The following is a 22,377-nucleotide window of genomic DNA, read 5'->3' on the forward strand; positions in this document are numbered from 1 at the left end:
TCAGAATTTCAATGCACTATTGAAAGCATTTCCCTTTAAGTCAATTCATTGAAATTCATGGAGTGAAATGCAGCATCACTTTACATTAAGAAGAAAAAGATAATGGAACGTCTTCTTTCTCTTATTTAAATGAATGAAATGGATCAGGAGCTAAAAATATTTATGATAGAAAAGTTTCAATTCCTACCTCCATTATCTTTCAGATGTAGTGCTATCTTGGTATCATCTGAAAGAGAAATTCAATGTTATTTTAGCAGAGAAACTTTAAAGGTGCATAAATCTCATGACCAGTAATTATCGACTAATTCCTTAATAGTAACACAAATGTAGCTTGCTATTTTATTAGGCTAATGTCAGTGCAAAGAGAGCAGATCCTGACCTTACATAATCTAGCATTAAAATTTCTTTTGAATAATGTATGATTCTTAAGATCCCTAAGAAAACTAATAATAACTCTAACTTAGAATAATTTATTTTTATTTTGGTTTGGGGGCCACGTCTGTCAGATGCTTAGGGGCTATTCCGGCTTAGTGCTTGGGAGGTCGCTTATGTTCGGTGGACCGTGCAGAGGAGGGATCAAACACAGTGGCCCATGCAGTGCCAGGGATCAAACACTGTAACACTATGGTAAGATCTTTTATTTCCTTTGAAAATCATGATCAAAGAGAATTTCAAGTTAACTGGAATCATAAAGGTCTGTTAAGGGGCCAGAACAACAGTACCATAAGTAGGACATTTGTCTTGCATGGGGCAGATCCAGATTATATCTCCAGCATCCCATGTGGTCCTCTGAGCACCAACAGCAGTGAGTGCTGAGTGCAGAGCCAGGAATAAGCCCGGAGCATCACCATGTATGACTCCCCAGTTTTAATAAAAATTCTGTTGATAGTTACAAATTTAATACAAAAGTTAAATACTCAATCCTTGCTAATGTCACTGTATCATATTTGAAAAGATCTTGTTTATGAAAATGTAGGACATATGATTTTATTTCTGGACTTGCATTTCATTTTTTACGTTTCCAACTGAAAAAGTAATTTTACTGGATTTATTGGACAATTTATCTGACATCCCAAATAGTATAGATTAAAATGTAACATTGGATTTGAAAGAAATAAAACATATTTAAAAGTTGTCTTCTGTCTCACTTTATAACTTTATTCCAGTTAACTTTTAATACTCAATTTCAATTCTATGCAAAAGTCTCATCTATTTTAATTTCTCATTCAGTGAAAAGCAAGATTTATGTCAATAAATAACATTCCCCCAAAAGTGACTCTTGATGAATTAATTTCACATTTCTCCCTAGTAGTACCATTCTGGACAAAAGGTTATCTAATTTTGGCTAATATGCTTTCTTCCACTATAAATTGTGCTCATGCATAACTTTTCCTAGTATTTATGCTTTCCCTAATAGAATAAAGATTTTTCAAGGACAATCCCATGACACACACAATGATCTTTTATAGTTTATAGACTATAAAATTATATTCTACTTAAATATATATAGACTATATAGTTATAGTCTACTGACTATATTTAGGAAAATATTATATTTGCACCTAAGTAGAATTACCTATTGTTTAGAATCAAAATCAAAAGGTATCTTACATGCATTTTGCCTGTCTGCCCTGAGACTGAAATACTGAATTCAGTTACTGAAAAATTTAACAATATGAACGAAGATTGTATTTTGTTCTGAGGGAAGACAAATAGCCAGAATCAGGGTTAAAATCTTGGTCTCACCAAAGGGCACAGAACAAAACATTCCAGCACATATTCTTACTCCATAATACTTCTGTTTTTCCCCATTAGAAATCTACTTTCCACCCTGAACCAAAGGTTCCCATTTTGATGGCTACTGGTCCCATTCCAGAAACAAACCCCGAAACCCCCAAACCAAAAAAATGACTCAGCAGCCCACCTTGGAAATTGACTTTCTTTGCTTAAAAAGAAAAGCATCCCAGGAATTGTACCCCAGGCTACTCTTGTCCCCACACGCTATTCTAATAGGGGACAGGGTCCCCCACTTTGAGAAACACTTGTATTAAGCAGAGCTTGTTCCACATGTTCCACGGGTGTTTCCTCCCTAACAAAGGCACCACATGGATGAGGGCAACCAGAAACACCTCAGATTTGTGGCTCATTTAGTTTTGAACTAACTTTTGGTAGCCATGCCCTCAGAAACCTTTGCCTGTTGCCAAATTTCCACAGAAGTCACTGGTTAAGAAAGTCGACTCTGGAGGAAACTAGTCCTGCCTCACTAGAAATTTCACCCGCTATTGGGGGGAAAAGGGCAAAATGTTCCGCAGGGCACCTTCCGTGGGCAGGCTGGTTGGCATCTGGGATGGTGCTGCTCTTCTGGTGGTCGTCAAGACCCGGAATTGCGTGGTTGTCACTTGCATCGTGGTGGTGGTTTGAGAACTTTCCATGGACTCTGTGCTCTCACACATCTTCTCTTTTGACTAAGGAGAGAAGCAAAACGAAAGTGACTTAGGAATGACGGTACATGGAGTTCTACACATTACGTCAAAGAAGTTGGGCCGTAAACAAAGAACCTCAAGTCATGATGAGAAATAAATTATTCCCTGCCCACGTCCCCCAACCCCACCACACTCACTGTGTTGATAAATTTCCATATATTACAAAGTATGTAAAGTAGGAAAATACTGGACATAACAAAAATCCTTTCCTCTTTGGATAATTGCTTTCTATGGTTCTGGGATGTATACTTCCCATATCACATTGATTTTGCTTCAAATTTTAGATCAGTATTTTGTTAAAAACACAATGTTGAAAGGGAAAAGTTCTTGTAAGAGAGCATAAGGTTTAAAACATGCTTAGGGAGGTGAGGAAAGAATGCATTCCCTGCCTATCCAACTAACAACGCTGAATCCTAAAAGATAAATAAAAATAAAAAGATAACTGCTCCATATTACTTTATTGTGTCAAAATTAATCTACTATGGGGTCAAAAGATATTTACATTTATTTTATTTTTGACATATTCAAAACCACCAAAGCAAAGGATTAAGGGAGTACGGATGTGCTCACTTAAGTTTCTTGTCCCTGGCAGAGCTACTCAAACTAACCCTAGGAAAGAAACATGTTCTGTTTTTATTTTTATTCATATCCTCCAAATAAATCTTGGGATATGCCCAGCAGTGCTCAGAGGTTTTTCCTGGCTCTGTGCTCAGGAGTTACCCTGGCAGTCAGTACTTGAAGTGTCATATGTGGTATGGGGGATTGAACCAGCTCAGCTGCACTCGTGGTAAGCAGCTTACCTCCTGTACTCTCCAGTCCCACATAAGAACCCTGGGACCTTCACCAGAAACACTCTCCAATACCCAGACTTCCATGATTGAGAAGCTGGCATTCCTCCTCATCTTACTTTGTTTCAAAGGACTGCATCCATCTGGTCGACCTTGGTAGAAGACAGATGTTCTGCGTGTGGATGGAACTCTCTTCACCGTGAAAGTCAGTGCTAGACAAACACCTTGCTTACATTTCTCTTGTCATCAGCAAGTACTGTGCACCTGATTGCAGGTGTAGGAAGAGTTCCGGGAAGGATTCTTTTTCACTAACAAGATATGATAAGAGGCTTCCTCTTCATGTCAAGCTCCACTATCCTAGGAGCCCATTTGATCCCCTGAACTTTAAGTCTTGCATCTTCTTTGCCCTTGTGACCTCATGATCTCCTCTTTGCCTCCACTCTACTCATCGCCACATGGCAAGCTGGGTCTTGTCGACAGCTGGAAATGTGCCAGTCTCTCTGTGGAGCGGTTCTTTCCAATTCCAACCCAAACAGCATAAGCTTCTCTTCCTCTTCCCCCAATACTTAAACTTCATTTCAGTGCTTTCAGGTATTGTCCCTTTTTTTGCTTAATTTCACAACGCCTTCTCAGAAAATTTCACAACGCCTTCTCCAGCACTGAATGTGGATTTGTTTTGTTTTGTTTTCAAATCTGTCCTTTTTCTGCCTGCGAAAAAGACAGGCACAGCTGGAGCTCAAGCACTGAACAGGGATCTCTTCCCATTCCTTGCCTTCTGCCTCTTATCCCTAGTAATGATTTCAATTTTTTTCCTCTCTATTTAAAAACAGAATCCCACAAAGTGCCTACTTCTAGTTCTACCCCATAGGATCACCTATTATTACCTAAAAGAGTCATCAGCAAGAATTCTTTGAATTTCCTCATGAGTCATTATTTGTTCAGAATCCCTACCGACTTGTTCTCCTTTTCTCTGGCTATAATGGTTGGTGGGGTGGGGCGGTGGGGACTACTAGCTAGAGCTCCCCTCTCAGTCTCTACACTGGCTCCATCCAACCCACTTTCTCAGTTACTGTGAACTTGCTTCGTTGGATCTCATCCTTTCTCTCCAGTGCTTTCAATCTTGAATATTCTGCTGCTTGATGCTCATCATCAGTTAAAATATACTCAAGTATGCCTATGTTAATGGTAAGATCTCAGTCCTTTCTTTTCTCTAAGGGGCATTCTGATTGGGTCCTCCTTCTCCTCTATCACAGTCAGACTTCCCAAGAGACAGGTCTGCCTGGTCTTGTCAGATGACCACTTTCCTTTCTCCACCACAGCACTCTTGCTAATATCTCATCCCAAAGAAACTGAAATGTGTCATGCCCGTGTCCAGAAGTATTTCCATATTTAATAAATCTTCTATGCTTTCCTTTTGGTTTGCCATCAGCATGTGACACAATAGTCTACTTTCCATTCTTGGGTTCTGTGAGACATACTCTATTTGATTTCCTGGTCCCCTTCCAACAACTCTGTCTCAGTTTTCTTTCATTTCTCTTGAGTCCCTAAATACTTATGGTTCATATGGCTCTTTCTTTACCTGTTTATTCACAGTATGCATTCCCTGTATTCACAGTATGCACTATCTCCATACCATGATTTCAATGAATATTGTTAATTAGATCAATTATAAATCTGTATCCTCAGCCCCAAATTCTACTTAAATTTTGGGATTAAATAATCACCCAATTTAACATGAGCACATGGATACAACAGATTATGTCCAACTCAGTAAGTCTAAGGTAGGATTTGTCACAGATTATTTCCTCCTCTGCTTCTATTCTTTAAGAATAGTACTATCAAATGCCTTAATGTTTAAGGAAAAATCCTGGACTTATTTAGTTTATGGAAGAAAAGGCAGACTAAAGACTCTACGCATCACTTCTGTTGTAAAACAAGTAGATTCTGGATAAAACATGTATTTTAAAGCATTATTAGGATTTGCAAGAAGTAAAGAAATTCTCCAAGGATACTTTTCTATTTTCTCCCCCAGAAAATAAAACAAAGTTAAAACTGAATGCTATAAGAGTAGGAGCAATATAGAGTTAAAGTATAAAGGAAGGTTTTTCTTTGATGAGGGAAGTATTAAAGATCAATATTGCTTTATAAGGATCAAGTTTTATACCAGTAGAAGATAGAGCAGGGAAATCTCTATTTCTCCTCTTAGTATTAAACAGGAATGTATAGTAGCCCCTAGACCCTCAAGTTCCCATTACCAAACCCTTTTTGATAAACTATCTAACTAGGTCTTAGATATTTCAACCCATTGACAAATCTAAGATATTTCAATCCATGGAACAAAAATCAAAGAAAAGTGTCCTAAAGGTACCCTAAAGGTCATTCTCCAGTCTTCTAACACATACAGAATAAGCATAATTTTTAAAAAAATCTTTGATAGAATTAGTAAAATCAACAAATATCATTTAAGTGACAATCCCCCACCCCCAACTTTAGCTTCTGGGATTATGTAAGACATAATGTAGAAAGTATTTAAATAAATAAAAAGTGAAATGAAAAAGAGCGAGTGACAGACTATAAAGACAAATTTAATAATGTGACACATTCAAATTTTAGAAGTGAAAAATGTTAGTGAAAAATATTATTCAAGGTGCTGGAGTGATAGCACAGAGGGTATGGCATTTGCTTTGCATATGTCTGACCTGAGCTTGAAACCCGGCATCCCATATACGGTCACTGAACAATGCTAGGAGTGATCACTGAGTGTAGAGACAGGAGTGATTCCTGAGCACTGCTGCATGTGGTCCCAAATAAAAGCAAAACAAAAGAGTTCCATAAGTTTTAAAGAATCATCTCTCTGACAACAGCCAGATTCGAAGAAATTAATAGAAATTTTCTTTTAAAAATCCATGATTTGGAAATGCAGTATTGGTTATAACTCTAAGTAATTCCAAAGGAAACAATGATAGGCTTGGGCAAGGCAAATTAAATTACAGTGCATATAAAAAAAACAGAACAAGCAAATGATCAAAACACTTGCTAAGAAGAAAAAGCAAGGAAAGTAGACCTTAGATTTTTTGTAAAACCATAGTTATTAAGAGTGCGATACCGGTCAGGGTAGTGATTAAGTTAAGTGTTGGAAGAAGATATCCCAGAATTGGATTCCTTACTTATTAGAAACTATGTAAGAAATGGCTTTCCAGGGGAATTTCTAAAAGGAACTTTCTAATAAGCCATTCCTGAAATTGTCCATGAAAATTGAATTTCTATCTTAATAATATCACACTACTGGTAGTGCTTAGGGGAACATATATGGTGCCAGCAAACACACGTTTGCTTGCAAGACAAGCACCTTATCTGCTGTACTGTCTCTTGGGTTCCTGAAGGTATTCTTAACACAAACATTATTCCATTAGTCTCCTTTAAAGAAGCAAATTACTTCTTTTCCAAATTATATTGTCAATATTTTAGAAATTAGAAGTTACTGGCATCAGTGATCTTCGTTGCCAGAAGGCAGCCAAAGACCTCTGGAACCCAGCCACAACCATGCTCAAGGCCGCTCTCCACATGTTTGGACGAGCCTCACGCATCTTCATGGCAAAGAACCCAGGTGTGCGGGACCCAGGGCTGAGACCTCTAAGCCTGCTCAGATTGGGACTGGGTCTCATCTGTCCAGATCCCCCATTTTCCAGTAGCTAGGTGGTCACACCCTGAAACTGCCCCCAGCACCGTGTAATCCCATCAATGGCCAACATCCAGAGACTATAAAACCAAGCTCCCAGAAGCGAATGTGGCTGAGCAACATCTTATAGCCTAGTTCTCCCTCTCAGAGAATCTGGCAAGCTACCGAGAGTTTCCTGCCTGCATGCAAGAGCCTGGTAAGTTCCCTGTGGTTTATTCATATGCCAAAACTAGTAACAATGATGGGTATCATTCCCCTGATCCTGAAAGAGCCTCCACTGCGGCACCGTTGGGAAGGATGAGTAAAGAGAGGCTTCTAAAATCTTAGGGCTAGGACGAATGGAGATGTTATTGAGACCGCTTGAGAAAATTGGTGATCAACAGGATGATGATGATAATGATCACACATAGATATCAACTCCAAAAAAGAACAGAGTTGGATGTGAAGGAAAAATCGTGAAAACATATAAAAGATAAATGAAAATGACTATGAGAAATTTGGACAAGCCTTTAAGAGAAGATGCACAAACACATATAATTAAATAAATTAAAAATTAACAAAATCTGACAGAACTAATTGAGAACAGATGCTTACTAAATAAAATCTTAGAGAAAAAAAGACACACACAAAACTGGGAGATAATATACAGAATGATATTCACTTGTTAGAACAATAGTACAAAAGAAAAAGGCAAGAAGCAAAACTTTTCTTATTTATAGGTTATACTATAGGACTGGAACGATAGCACAGCAGGTAGGGCGTTTGCCTTGCATTTGGTTGACCCGGGTTCGATTCCTTAGTTCCTCTCCGAGAGCCCCGCAAGTTACTGAGAGTATCCCGCCCGTGGCAGCGCCTGGAAAGCTCCCCGTGGCATATTCAATATGCCAAAAACAGTAACAACAAGTCTTGCAATAGAGACTTTACTGGTGCCCGCTCTACCAAATTGATGAACAATGGGATGACAGTACTACAGTGCTACAGTTCATGTACTGGGTCTACTATACTACATTAACCTATGAAGACCTAGCATTCAAAAGGAAAACATTTTTTTTTTCAATTAAAAAATGAGTAAAAGACATCTCAGAAAGAAACATGTAAGGTGAAACAGAGAAAATAGTTAATTTCCTTAAAGATAATTTAACCTTAATTTTAAACTGGGAAAATGTGCTGAAATTGGTGACTCTTTTCCTAATAAAAAGATAGACATTCAATGTAAAGCTAGAGATAGCTATTGTTTCATTTAAGAAAAAGAAACATTGACTAAAAAGAACTATTTGATTCTGAGCTTTTTGAGAGGAGTGTTTGTGTGACTGAAAAAAATCGTAATTTTAGTCCCAGGGACAAGTCACAATTGTCATAAATTATCCACAAAAATGTTTAGGAGAATTTAAAATATGATGATTCTTTTTTATCTTCAGTGCTCCATATGGGCTCATGCAGAAATAAGAATACTTAGGTATCAGAATTAGTTCTTGATCACTATGTGATTTGCTCAACTTTAACTTTTTCATTGATGTACCTGAGATAACAGGAATAAAACATTACTGTTATAACTGTATTGATAACATAGCTATTAACCACCTTGGTATATTTTCTTTTTGAACTATGAAGTTATATAAACGAAATGAAAAAAGGTATTAGCATTTATCACTAAACCCTCCAAAAAATCCGTTAAAAAGTAGATTAAATCTCATTATCAAAGTTACAAAAATATTCCCAAAGATGTTTCTCATCTTTATGAAGCACCAATAATAAAATTTTAAGTTTTCAAACTGTCTCAATAAACCACCGATCAGAGAGTAGTTTTCTTTTTTATTTCTGTTTTTGTTTTGGGGCCACATTTGGCAGTGCTCAGGGGTTACTCCTGGCTCTGTTTCAGAGACTTTCCTGGTGGTGCTTGGGGGAATGATGTGGGATGCCAGGATCAAACCCAGGTCAGCTGCATACAAGGCAAGCTCTCTATCCATTGTAGCATTGCTCTGGCCCCAGCACAGACTAGTTTTAAAAGTAGTTTTGCTTTTTACTGTTCAGCATTCATACCCTGAAACATAAAAATGTGGAGACAAGACAAATATATTTGTTGGTGAAATTAATAGGGAATTTATTTTTGCTTTTTTTTTGGGGGGGAGGTCACACCCAGCAATGCACAGGGGTCACTCCTGGCTCTGCACTCAGGAATTACCCCTGGCGGTGCTCAGGGGACCATATGGGATGCTGGGAATCGAACCCGGGTCGGCCATGTGCAAGGCAAACGCCTACCTGCTGTGCTATCACTCCAGCCCCGGCAATTTTTATATAGATGTGAAATATGTAGCTCACAAGGAAAGATTTGATCAGAGTTGAACTGTTTTTGCAATTATAAACACATAGTGAATCTTTTCACGTTATCATCATTTCTATTGAGTTTGCTGGGAAGATTAGTTATCATGTTATAAGTTTTCTAACTTCTTGCATTATGATAATTTGCATAATCCTATTGGTTTTTTTACTTGAGCCAATAAAGATGTAACCATAGCTTCCTGGAAAAAGGAGCACAATTAAGAGAACTGCCTTTTTCTCATAAAGATGCAAACTCCCCTGGCCACATATCTAACTCTGGTTACCCTTACTTCCAGGTCCCAACTTCTCTTGGTTACATGGAAGCAATATATGAATGTCTGAGAATAAACTGAGGCAGGACCGAAGAATTAAGCACAGTGAATGAAAATGCATAAATAGGATTATAAGGTAAAGTTTCAAAAAGTCATATCAACTGCTTAGGACAACTCGGTCCCAGGACTCTTGTCATAAAAAAGCACAGGCATACCTCTTCAGGGCATCCACTGTCCACCCAGTCCTGCCGATGACGATCAAATCCACTGGAACATCTTCAGAGAAGAGCACATGGCAGACCAGGAAAGGAAATACCATTGAAGAGTTGGCAGGAGGGTGAGATGAAAAGAGAAAGACAGGTTAATCCTCAGGCTTCCACCGCAGCACAGCACAACCTTTTTCTCCACTGCTGTCCTGCACAGCAGTGAGTGAGTCATTTCAAATGCTCGGGGGGATGGCTCACACCGTAAGTAATCAGGGTGTTAGGATGACAAATAACCTCAAATTACTCCACCAAGGCCAGCTACACAGTGTGGAACACACCTCAACAGGTAATGGGATAATATGCAGTCTATTATAAATTTTCTTTACTCTCACTTTTGCCCTCATCATTGAAGTAAATGAATACAGGTGTTTTCTTTTTCTTTCTCTCTCTCTCTCTCTTTTTGCCTATAGCAGCATTTCCCCCACCCACTCACATGTTTAGATCTAAAACACTTTTAAATTTAAGGCTTCAGGCCTACAGTCACACATTCTTGATTGTGCTTAGAGTGAAAAGGAAGAACTGCTTTTGTCTAAATCCTGGGAGAATCTTTAAGGCTCTGGAATATTCTGCCCAATAATTGTATATTTGTAGGGGCTGGAGTGATAGCACAGCGGGTAGGGTGTTTGCCTGGCATGTGGCCGACCCAGATTCAATTCCCAGCAACCCATATGGTCCCCAAGCACCACCAGGAGTGATTCCTGAGTGCAGAGCCAGGACTAACCCCTGTGCATCGCCAGGTGTGACCCAAAAAGCAAAAAAAAAAAAAAAAAAAAAAGAGTATATTTGTAGATTTAATTTGGTTTTGCTCATTTGTCTTGGGTTACTCTAAATAGTTCTCATAAACAGTATGATTTACAGCAAAGACCTGTTGTCTATTTGCTTGGATCCCTGCCTTACACTGTATCTGTCTGCCTTGTAGGGAGAAACAGAGACTACAGATCAGGTTAGTTGTGAACAACTGCACACCTGGGTGATGGAATCTCATGAAAGACCCTGGATGCTAAGACTTGGGTGCGCTTTCTCAATGGTCAACACTCAGTAGATGTTTTCACAAAGTGCTAGGAATTAAGTACCTCTTCAACTGGAAGCTTAGGTTAGATCAGTCCTGCACTATGCCTGATGGTCCTTTCATCGCTGCTGATTTTACCTGTTTATTTATCACCCAGGTTTCAAGCCTAGGGCCTCAAACATATGAGGCGTGTGTTCTACCACCAACCTAGGATCTAAGCACACCATTGTTTGCTTTAACCTATGCCTGAGTCAGTGATAACTTGCATGTAACAGCTCTTCTGTGCGCTGTGAATCCTGGCAGGGAACCCTTGAATCTGATTGGGTCATACTTAAGTTCTAATTTGGCAGGTGTTGAGTAAATTTGGTTTCATTCACTCCTCCTCTCTTTCTTGACAAAAATGATTTTCCACCCTCTCTTCTGATCGAGCTACAGTCCATTCACTTCACAAAACATAGCAATTTGTTCCAGGGCTGTTCTGAGAAAGCCTCCTAATTCTGTAACAACAGCTTACTTTCACATTCTCCTTCATATAAACTCTCATGAGGTTACACCTCTTTTACTAAACTTGTTGAAAACATTTTAAAGTGAGAGACACACAATTAAATAATGTGAACCCCAGAAAGAAACACAACCAAGTTTGTAACCTCTGTGTTTGAAACAATTTCAAAAAAAGGTAAGAAAGGGAAAGAAGAAAAGAAGTTAGGGTCAGTGCCATATATGACACATGATTTCTTTTCAAATAGGAATATATTCAAGTGGAATATAAAAAAACATTTTTGCCATTACAAACAGTATTTACATTGGCCCCATATTTTAATCCATGTATATATTTATATTTAACCAACAAATTCATATTAATAAATGGTGACATGTTTTATAGATTTTTTTTCAAAATAGCTGAGATTTGTTAACTATTGTCTTATTAACTTTAACTATTGTCTTGCACTGTAACTTTGCAATTTTATTTTGTTGGGCTTTGGAGACACACCCATCGGTGCTTAGGGTTTACTGCTAGCTCTGCACTCGGGGATCATTCCCTGGCAGTTGTTGAGGATCATATGAGGTGCCTGGGATGGAACCCAGGTCAGCCTTCCACAAGGCAAGCACCTTACCCACTGTGCTATTGCTCTGGCCCCCACAACATTATTTTTACTGCTTTGCAGTGAGTCATTTGATTAGTTTTTCTTAGTGTCCTTGCCAGAGATTATGTGCCATGGTATGAATGAGAATAATTTAATTCAAGTGGAATGTGAAAACAATTTCTGCTGTCAACAAGAAAGATCCTATCTATCATTTTGTCCTGACGTGATCTATCAGTGCTCCAAGGGTTGATACCTCCCATATGTGTGGAACAAACTGGAGTATGAAAATCAGCAGCAGTGTATTATCTGACTTCCTGGGCTTGAGATTTCCTCCCTGGTAACCCAAAGAGATTCTGGATAGCTGGGGTTGATTTCTTTCCAGAGGAGTCTGATGACTGTGTTCTTATTTATTTTATTCCTTTCAAGCTGGCTTAATTATTAAATAATACAATGACATTCTCTTTCACAAGATGGGGATATATTAATCTCTTACAAAAAATTCTAGTAGCCATTTGATCACTTTGATTTAATGGAATATGCATTTGCTAGTATGGCATTAGGTCTTCGCTTTATTCCAGACATGTTCAGTTGGGAAATGTAACTTTTACCTTACATCTGGACAAAGTGCAAGGCATTACATTTATGTATCAACTGAAATTTTATTTTATAAGCAATTAGTTAATTAAGTCCTTCAAATTATTCAATTGGCCCCAGGGAAAATGCAAGAAATAAAAGTTTGTCTGACTTATCAAATAATGCCTCACTAATACTGTGTAAAATTAGATTCTACTGAAAAAAGTGATTCAATTAAGAAACCCCTTTATTATATGATTGATTCCTTATTAATTAAAGTGCAACTAATTAATTGCTATTGTGGGTAAGATCGAGATGGCAAAACAAAAAAAATGGTTTGAAAAGCTCATCCAATTATTATTTTTCTTTGGTTTTTGGGCTACGTCTGGTGGCACTCAGGGTGTACTCCTGGCTCTGCACTCTGGAATCATTCCTGGTGGTGCTCAGGGTGCCATATAGAGTGCTGGATATCAAACTTGGGTCAGCCTATATGCAAGGCAAGCACCCTACAAGCTGTACTGTCTCTCTAGCTCTTTCTCATCATTTTTTCAAACTTAAGAGTGCCTTAAAAACTAACTGAACTGGATACTGCCTTTTATATTTAATCATCTAGTATAATCTAAATATTATACTAACGTAATTATAAGCAATGGGTATACTCTATGTATGTGTACATTAAAAAATCATAGCCAGAAATCTTCCTTCCTTCCTTCTTGTTTTTGGGCCACACCTGACAGTGTTCAAAGGTTACTTCTGGCTCTGCTCTCAGGGACAATACCTGGCAGTGCCCTCTGCTCTGGGGACCATGTGGTTCCATGGATCAAATAAGGGTCAGCCATGTGCAAGGAAAGTGCCTTCATACCTGTACTATCTCTCCATCCTTTCACCTATTTTCCCTGTTTTAAATAAAATGAAATGTGTCTTTAAATTTTTTAAGAGAATCCTCCTGACTCCACTGATGTTCTATGCATATTCTAAAACACATCGTATTATTTACTATGCTCCCACATTTGATTTCCTTATACTTTGAATAATGGTCAAAAGGCCCTTTTATATTGTAAGCACCTTATATTTCTGTTGAGATGATGAAAATTCAACTGGTGAAAGGGGCCACCAATTTCCACAGTAAACAAGCACTCTCTGATAATTGTCACATTGAAATTTACAAGCCACTGAGTCCCTGTACCATACACATCTCACCATGGCAGGACCCTTACCCCAATTTCCCACCCACCCAGTGACCAAAGCCTATTCTCAGGCTCCAGAGAGACCGTCACAGAGTGCTGTGTGTGCTTTCACATGGGGTTAGAAGTGTATGGAATGTCTTCCTCTTCTCTAGTTATCAAACCCTGGTCAACTAATGCCTTATCTCTCCAAAACAGCATTTATTTCCCCCCTTCAGACAGTTAGCAACCAATGTTTCCCAGTGCTGAGTGCAAGTGTCTAGTATCCCACCACAACTGGGTACTTCTGAGTTTATTGAATAAGCCTTGGGAGAAAATATAGCAAACTGCTTGAATTAGAAATCTGGCTTAGTATAAAATAGGTGATGATCTTGGGTCAGTTCTTGTTTCTTTCCAAGTTTACTTCCTCATCTGAAAAATTTGGTAGGGATATGTAAGGATTACACATAAACCTAGTCAACATTTAGTAAACAATGACTTTTTAATATCTAAGTAATGACACTGTAGTACCCATGTAGCAAGACTGAGCTGTTGAAAAAAAAGTATTTTACAGGCTCCAAATTACAATACTCCATCAATATTTTTCAAGTTACTCTCTTCTCACTATTACCTAATTCCAAACCAACTGACAGAGATATACCCTGAATTAGTTGTAATATTCTCCACTCAGTTTCAAAGGGAGGTTGATATCAATGCCTCTAGGAACCACATAAAAGTGAACAACATAGATAAGGTAGCCTAGAAAAATGAACAACATTCTCTCTTGAAGAATCTATTCCAATCAAGGGATTAGAGTGTAAATTCTTCCACATCTTTAAATTATCCTAGTTTTGTAGGAAGGACTTCAGAAATTTAACTACTTTTGCAAGGGTAATATATTCTGGTCAGAAAATGGAGCACATGCCAAAATATGTACATGAGGAATACATAACGATTCAAAACAAGGTGCATGTTCTATTGCATGGTTAGAGGTATCATTTCAACAGCTATAGGGAACATCTATAGGAAACAAAAGAAACAGAAAAGAAACCACAGAATCTTCAGATCATATCCACAAGGAGCTTAGGTTTATTGGGTCATACCCATGAAAGTGCTCCTGAGTCACTGCCATCTGTAACCACTTCTCTATGCTCTCTTCCCCAACTAGTTAATCAGATTTTTCCTCTAATCAGACTGTTAATTTGTAAGGTCAGATCTTTCTAGGACACTGAACTTGTATTGTAAGTTAATATTGCCTTTCTCCTTTACTTATGTCTTTTAAATAATTTACTTTAAAGCAATGTTCTTCTTGTGTAGACACAAGAAGACAATTAATATAATGCTTTTGTAACTTGCGATTTAATTGGCTTCGAATATTGTTCATTCCTGAGCATCTGCTTTCTCGACTTAAGCCTCAGTTGCCCTCAGTTCCTAGTGCCCCAAAAGCAGGGTACCAACGAGGGACTGAAGGGACCCAGGGCAAGCTCTGAGCTATTCTGGCATCAAAATGGGCCAGGCCAAAGTGCCATGATTCTTAACTATAAGTTAAGAGCTTGATCATGGACAAATGCTGTCATGATCCGAAAGTAATAACGAGACCAGGACCCTGCTAGGGATAAGAAAGACTAATCTGGCCTGAGCACTGTGGTCTGAGATCGAGATGACCCCTGGAGAGCAATTCTATAAGCTTAATGCATCTCTTACTGTGTCCATACAAAATGATTAATATTATGAATGCTTATATGTTTGTTGGACAAGGAGAGGAGAAACACACCCATGGGATTCTATCCTGCTGAAAGAGAATCTGTCCTAGAAGCAGCATCCCCTGAGGGAAAGAACTTTAACCCTATTTATTGATTGTGACCACACCTATGTGTAAGCCCAACCCTTCATGCTTTGGAGATTTAACTAGGCTGTAAGAGTGGACTGGGGGTTTCCAGATCGGGGGCCAGGAGAGAAGCACAGAGAGACAGGAGTGAATGGGGATGAGAATGAAATAAATGGCAACTGATCAATCAACCTGCTTGGTCCTCTTTTCCTCCTCTGTCTGCCCCATGGCCTGGGCTACTCAGGGGCCCGCCCCCCTCGTCTCCCCCCAACCTTTGTGGCCTATAGGGAGAGCCGCAGGGGCTCACCCCCGCCATCCCCCTGGCAGATGTGTTTTAGAAGATCTAATTAGGAATTAGTCTCTAGATCAGGAGTCAGCATGTCTTCTAGAACAGTAAATAGCAAATATTTTAGACTTTGCAGCCTATTTAACTTCCTCTTCTTTACTATCTGCTAACTTCAGCTTTTGCATCTCAAAAGCATCCATAAACACATAAGGCAGGGTGTAACTGGGCTTGGGTCATTTAGTGTGGATTTTTTTTTCTAGATTAATCAATAAAAATAAAGATGTGTAAAATTCTGAAGACTTCAGAATTCTGAAGACACCTTATCAAGTGCTGGGTGATGTAAATGTTTCACATAGCTTTAGGTGCCTTTATCAGATTGTGCTATGTTAATGGAAAAATCAACAGGAAATTTAGCAATTTTCTTGTCCCCTTTTGTAAATGTGTGAAACATGGTCTTCCAAAATCAAAGATGCTTTAAAAGAACAGAAATATTTTAGATGAAACAAACATAATGATAAGCAGCTGTGATTCAACTAGAACATAGTTCATCATCAGATGAAATAACTAATTTATATAATATAGTTGTAAGAAACGGGGGTTTGACAGGCGAAGGGACTCATTACGCCATGATCCGGAGACACAAACAAATCTCAAAAGAGAGCAATAAGCTGCAGAGATGCCCCTCACCCTGCTGTTGTCTGACTTCATCTGGAAGCAAACAGGTGAGTGCCTCTGCCTGCCTCATCAGAACCCTGGCAGAGTCAAACTCCAGAACCCAATCACCACCATGCTCAGGGCCTATCTCCACAGACTTGGGACAAGCCCCTCACACATGAGAATGAATTTGTTGAATAACCCAGGTATGCAGGTTTTGTGACTGAAACTTCCAGGCTCTCACAGAGTCGGGAACTGGTACCCTCCCCACATCTCCCTGTGTTGCTGGGTTCCTGGCAGTCACGCCCACGAAGGCCATGATCCAGAGACTCACAAATAAATCTCAGAAAGGGAAGAGAGCAACATGCTGCAGAGATGCCTCTGGATCCTAAAGTCACCATCCAGTTAAAAATTTATCTTCAGCTCTAGCACCCTATTTAAAAATTTAGAATTCCTGGAGCATGCAGCTACAAAAACACACAAGGCAACTGATCTATCTATCTATCTATCTATCTATCTATCTATCTATCTATCTATCTATCTATCTATCTATCTATCCATCTATCCATCTATAGAGTATCTATATATATATATATCATCATATATATCTCATTTATATAAGTACACAAGGCTCAACCTGTAACAACATGTTAGTGATCTCTTATACAGGGGTTCAATGGCTCCAAGGTGAGATACAACAATTTTCATACACTTTCCTCTAAGAAAATCTTTTCTGGACAATTATTAGTGGATTCTTCATAACAAGCAATACAAAATAAATTACTTAGCATCTGCCTTTGGAGCAGGATTGGGTGGTGATGGGAAAATTCAGAATAATGTTAGTGGGAAGGTGTAATGGTGGTGGGATTGGGGTTAAAATACGGAATGTAATAAATTATTGAGAACAACTTTATTAAAATATGGAAAAACCAATATTTTAAGAATAATTGAAAAAGGGGTTGGAATGATTGTACGGTGTTAGTTAAGGTGTTTGCCTTATACACAGCTCACCTGTGTTTAACGGTTGGCAGCACATATGGCCCTGAGTACAATTTGGAGCACTGCTGGATGTGACCCCAAAACATCCCTGAAAAAAAAACTGGCTGGAGAGGGTAGTTCTGCAGGTAAGGTGCTTGCTTTGCATGAAGCTGACTTTAGTTTGATTCCTTGCACTGCATGAGATCCTGTGAACACTTCCCCTGAGATAGCTGATTGAGACTCAAATAAACAAAACAAAATAAATACAATGTTGCAAAGATAATGGAAAAGGGAGCTAATAAAACTTAAGATGTTGATTATAATTATCATCATTCTCAATTAAAAATTAGTTTAAAAACATCTCATTTCCTGTAGAAAGAATGCTTGCTGTCCTTAATTGGCCTCTGGGATAGGATGGATTGCACTTCTACAAATATTTCTACTAAAATTGAGAAACTTGAGCTTAATCTTTTCAGAATCTTTATGCATGAGCCACTTATTACATAGGGCTGTAGGAATGACAGTTGATTCTCAGTACACAGTAACTTATTACAGAGACAATACTGTAAGTGTAAATTGTCATTCTAATTTCTAGATTATAAACATATATTCATTTAATAAAAGCTCTTGATGTTTCTTATAGCTCACAATCATAATCCCACACCAATGAAAGTGGTTACTTCAGGAATCAGAGCAATAGTGCATTAGGTAAGGCACTTGCCTTGCACACGGGAGACCTTCACCACGTATGGTTACCTCAGTCCTGCCAGGATCCCTACGCACTGAACCAGGAGTAAGCCCTGTATAGCACAGAGTGTAGTTCCCCAGAAGCAAACAAAATAATTATGGTTACTTGCAGAATTCAGAGACTTTGGAAAGGTTTCATATGGAAAACTAGAGTCATATCATCTGGCATTACAAAAGCAGAGTTTTAAGTCTAATTCATTTCATTAAGGTTTAGGTCTTTTGATTCGATCTCTAGATTCTTGAGTTGTCCTAACTGACTATTTAAAAGCCTGACTATAAAGAAATTGTATCCTCCTCTTTTCTCTCATTGCAAAAACTCTTTCTTATTGGCAAAAGATGTATATAATATATATAACATATATATCTAATATACATAATTGTTACCTTTAGGTTAGGATTCAATCCTCTAGCTTTCACTGAAAATTATTTTCAATAAGGAAAGTTTTTTTATAATTGTCTTTCCACTCTTTCTCCTGATGAGTGTTGCCTCCTGATGTTTGGTATGTTTTCAGATTTGGAGTGTGTATGGTAGGAAATATTGGTACTGACAGTGAATGGAAACATTGAAGTTTATCTGGAAATACACTAATCTTTTCAGAAGTCATTCTGATTCAAGTCACTGTTGATACTGGTAAAGTTTTCTCATTTGGGCACTGTCATTGCTATGAGGGATTGAAGGGAATATAAAAGTAGATTTATATATACTTTAAAATTGTGACACATAAGAGGGAAAATTATGGGTCAGAGTGGTAGTACAGGAGGTAGGGTATTTGCCTAGCACTTGACCAAGTGTGAGTCCTGAGTACAGAGACAGAGTAATCCCTGAGTACCACCAGTGTGGCCCCAAAACAAAAATAAACAAAAGAGACAAAAAAATAGGGAAAAAAATTAGTGATAATTTAGAGATAGGACTTTCAATATGTTTTAATTTGGGATGCGGACTTTATCCAGATCAATAGATGCTTAAATATTTATTTTATACCTATATTTAAGAGAGAAAATGAACGGCTAACATCCAGAGACTGTAAAACCAAGCTCCTGGAAGAGAGTGACACAGAGTCTCTTGCCCTTGCACCTGGCTGTCTTCACCAGGGCCCCTCAGAGGGTGTGGGTTGAGTTACCTTCCCCGCCCCAACCAGAGCCCCTGCAGCTGAAGGCCTTCGGAACCCAGCCACAGCCATGCTCAAGGCCCCTCTCCACACGTTTGGACGAGTCTCATGCATCAAGGAACCGGCAGAGGAACCCAGGTGTGTGGGACCCAGGGCTGAGATCTCCAAGCCTGCTCTGGTCAGGACTGGGCCTCTCCCGCCCAGATCCCCCATTTTCTAGTAGCTAAGCGGTCACACCCAGAAACTGCCTCCGGCTCTGTGTAATCCCATCAATGACCAACATCCAGAGATCATAAAACCATGCTCCCGGAAGAGAGCGACACTGAGTCTCTTGCCCCCGTGCCTGCATCTGATAGCCTAGTTCTCCCTCTCAGAGAAACTAGCAAGCTACCAAGTTTACTGCCTGTGTGGGAGAGACTGGCAAGCTCCCCGTGGTGTATTCATATGCCAAAAACAGTAAAAATGATGGGTCTCATTCCCCTGATCCTGAAACAGCCTCCACTGTGGCACCATTGGGAAGGACGAGTAAAGAGAGGCTTCTAAAATCTTAGGGCTGACTATAAAGTCAGCCTGGAAGACTGTGTCACTGTCTGACTATAAAGTCAGCCCTAAGTACTGGAGGACGAATATGGAGATGTTACTGAGGCTGTTGGAGAAAATCAGTGGTAAACGGGATGATGATGATGATGATGATGATGATGATGATGATGATGATGATGATGATGATGATGATGATGATGCTTAAGAGAGAAAAGGAAGGAAAGTACCTGCCATAGAGAAGGTGGGGCGGGCGTGGGGGGAGCAAGAGGGAAACTGGGGACATTGATGGTAGGATATGTACACTAGTGAAGTGTTTGTTGGAACATTATATATGACTGAAACTCAATCATAAACAACTCTGTAATTGTGTGTTTCACTGTGATTCAATAAAAGTAAAATTCAATTAAATTTAAAGATGAAATTAAAATAAAAAATAAATAAATAAAACAGTGAAGATCCACTCCCCTGGAAAAAATTCCATAAATACTAGTTAGAAGAGGCACAGAATTGAAGTATTCACTACTTGGAATTAGCTTAAGGCCATTTGAGTCAATAGACTGAGAGTGCTTAAAATACTAATCTCAGTAAAATTCCTCCTTTTTTTTCTCTTTCATACACCTCAATACAGCATTCAACCTACTGTGAACACCAAGTGTTTAGATATATAAAAATCTTAGTCCATGCATATGTATTTATGCGTACTAAAACTAGATATGTACTAAGATGCTTATTATTTTCTTTTTGAAACAAAAACACAGAGATAATTTTATTTTTAAAATGTTGGCTGAAGTCCATTGGATAACTGATAGCATAATCCTCCTGAATTCCAAATATTAGTTTTAATGCTACTATTCAAATAGTTTAAGGTTTTAATTATACTTATGCTTTAAACAGCATCACTTTTTCTTCAGCTTCACTGTATCACTGTCATCCCATTGCTCATGGATTTGCTCGAGCGGGCACCAGTAATGTCTCCATTGTGAGACTTGTTGTTACTGTTTTTGGCATATCGAATACACCATGGGTAGCTTGCCAGGCTCTGCCATGCAGGTCAGATACTCTCGGGAGCTTGCCAGGCTCTCCAAGAGGGGTGGAGGAATCGAACCCGGGTCGGTTGTGTGCAAGGCGAATGCCCTACCCGCTGTGCTATTGCTCAACCCCCTTTCTTAAGCTTATCATTAGAAAATTAGAAGAATAGTACTGAGGAAAAAATTAAGTGCCAATGCTAAAATATTGCTAGTTTTATTTTTTACTCAATCTATATTTGGTGCTTTTTAAATACCTACATTGATTTAACTGGAATCATAGCATGTGATAGCTTGACTTTTCCACATCCAATATTGTATTTTTAAGTAAAAATATCCCTTAAAGTTTAATTTTAGTTTATATCATACATGCTAATGTATGACTTAATACAATTAAATCCAATCTATACAAGAATATAGATATGTAATTTGAACTGTTTTTTTTTCTGTTTGGTCACACCCAGCGATGCTCAGGTATTGCTCCTGGCTCTGTACTCAGGAATTACTCCTGGCAGTGCTTGGGGGACCGTATGGGATGATGGGAATCAAACTCGGGTGGGTCATAGCAAGGAAAATGCCCTGCCCATTGTACTATCGCTCAGGCCCCTTGAACTAAATCTTGAGAAAACATCACACCAATTTTTTTTTGCGATTTGATACATTAAAACATAATGTGTCATGTTTTAGATAGCATTTATTCTATTGTAGGTAAAATTAAGCTCATAAAACATGTTTAATGACTATGTACTTATATATTCTTGGAATTTTCACTCATCTATTTTACTACATATTATCTGATTACTTGTTTTTAAAATAAGGTTTTCATGAATTAAGAGCACTAAGCCACTGTTAAGTATGTCTTTAATTTGTTGTCCTATTTTAAATATAAATATTTTTGCCACACAGCAATTTTTACTTTTGCAATGTGAAAGTTAATCTTTTGAATTGTTTTTTTTCTTCAAGGCTAATTTCTTTATATTTTTGCTTATAAAGACCTGATATTTTGATATTAAATAAATATTTTTCATAATTCTTCCTATTTAGCCAGTTCTTTAGTTTTATATTTTTAATTGTATATTCTAAATTTTTGTTAGTATATAGTATGGAAAGTAAAATCTAAATGCACAATTTTATTCACATGTTCAGTTTCATTTGTTGGATATTAATATTCATCCATTGTTTAGAATTGCACACTTTAGCACATAATGAATTCCTATATTAAGGTATAGATGTGAAATCATACTCTCAATTTTTTGCACTTACTATGAAATTACTATAATAATTTTTTATTATAGTTTTATAGAACCATATATTTCACTTCATAGTTTTATATGATTCAACCTCTAGTAGTTTTCCAATGATCTTAACTTTTTTCTTAAGTCTTACTTATTTGTTCTCTGTGATATTCATAATCACATTTTTACATGTCAAACAATAATTCTATTATGAATTTGACAGAAAAATATGAAAATTATTAACATTTTAAATATCTTCTCTTTTTCCCTCAATTAAAAATTTTCAGATGTTAAGAGCCATATCAGAATTTCATGGTTTACTTATGTAGGGTTTACAT

General features: G+C 38.1%; 1 protein-coding gene across 1 annotated transcript in view; it reads right to left on the reverse strand.

The window, feature by feature from the left end:
* The window catches only part of PLXDC2 (plexin domain containing 2), a 410,249-nt gene that overhangs the window by 50,737 nt on the left and 337,135 nt on the right, over nt 1-22,377 (reverse strand). The window contains exons 10-12 of the mRNA XM_004605351.2: nt 9,757-9,817; nt 2,318-2,465; nt 188-226 (exon numbers count right to left, since the gene is read on the reverse strand). Coding sequence (XP_004605408.1) covers nt 188-226; nt 2,318-2,465; nt 9,757-9,817 — 248 coding nt within the window. The remainder of the gene's footprint in view (nt 1-187; nt 227-2,317; nt 2,466-9,756; nt 9,818-22,377) is intronic.

The sequence above is a fragment of the Sorex araneus genome, chromosome 9 (assembly GCF_027595985.1).
Source record: "Sorex araneus isolate mSorAra2 chromosome 9, mSorAra2.pri, whole genome shotgun sequence".
Taxonomy (NCBI): domain Eukaryota; kingdom Metazoa; phylum Chordata; class Mammalia; order Eulipotyphla; family Soricidae; genus Sorex; species Sorex araneus.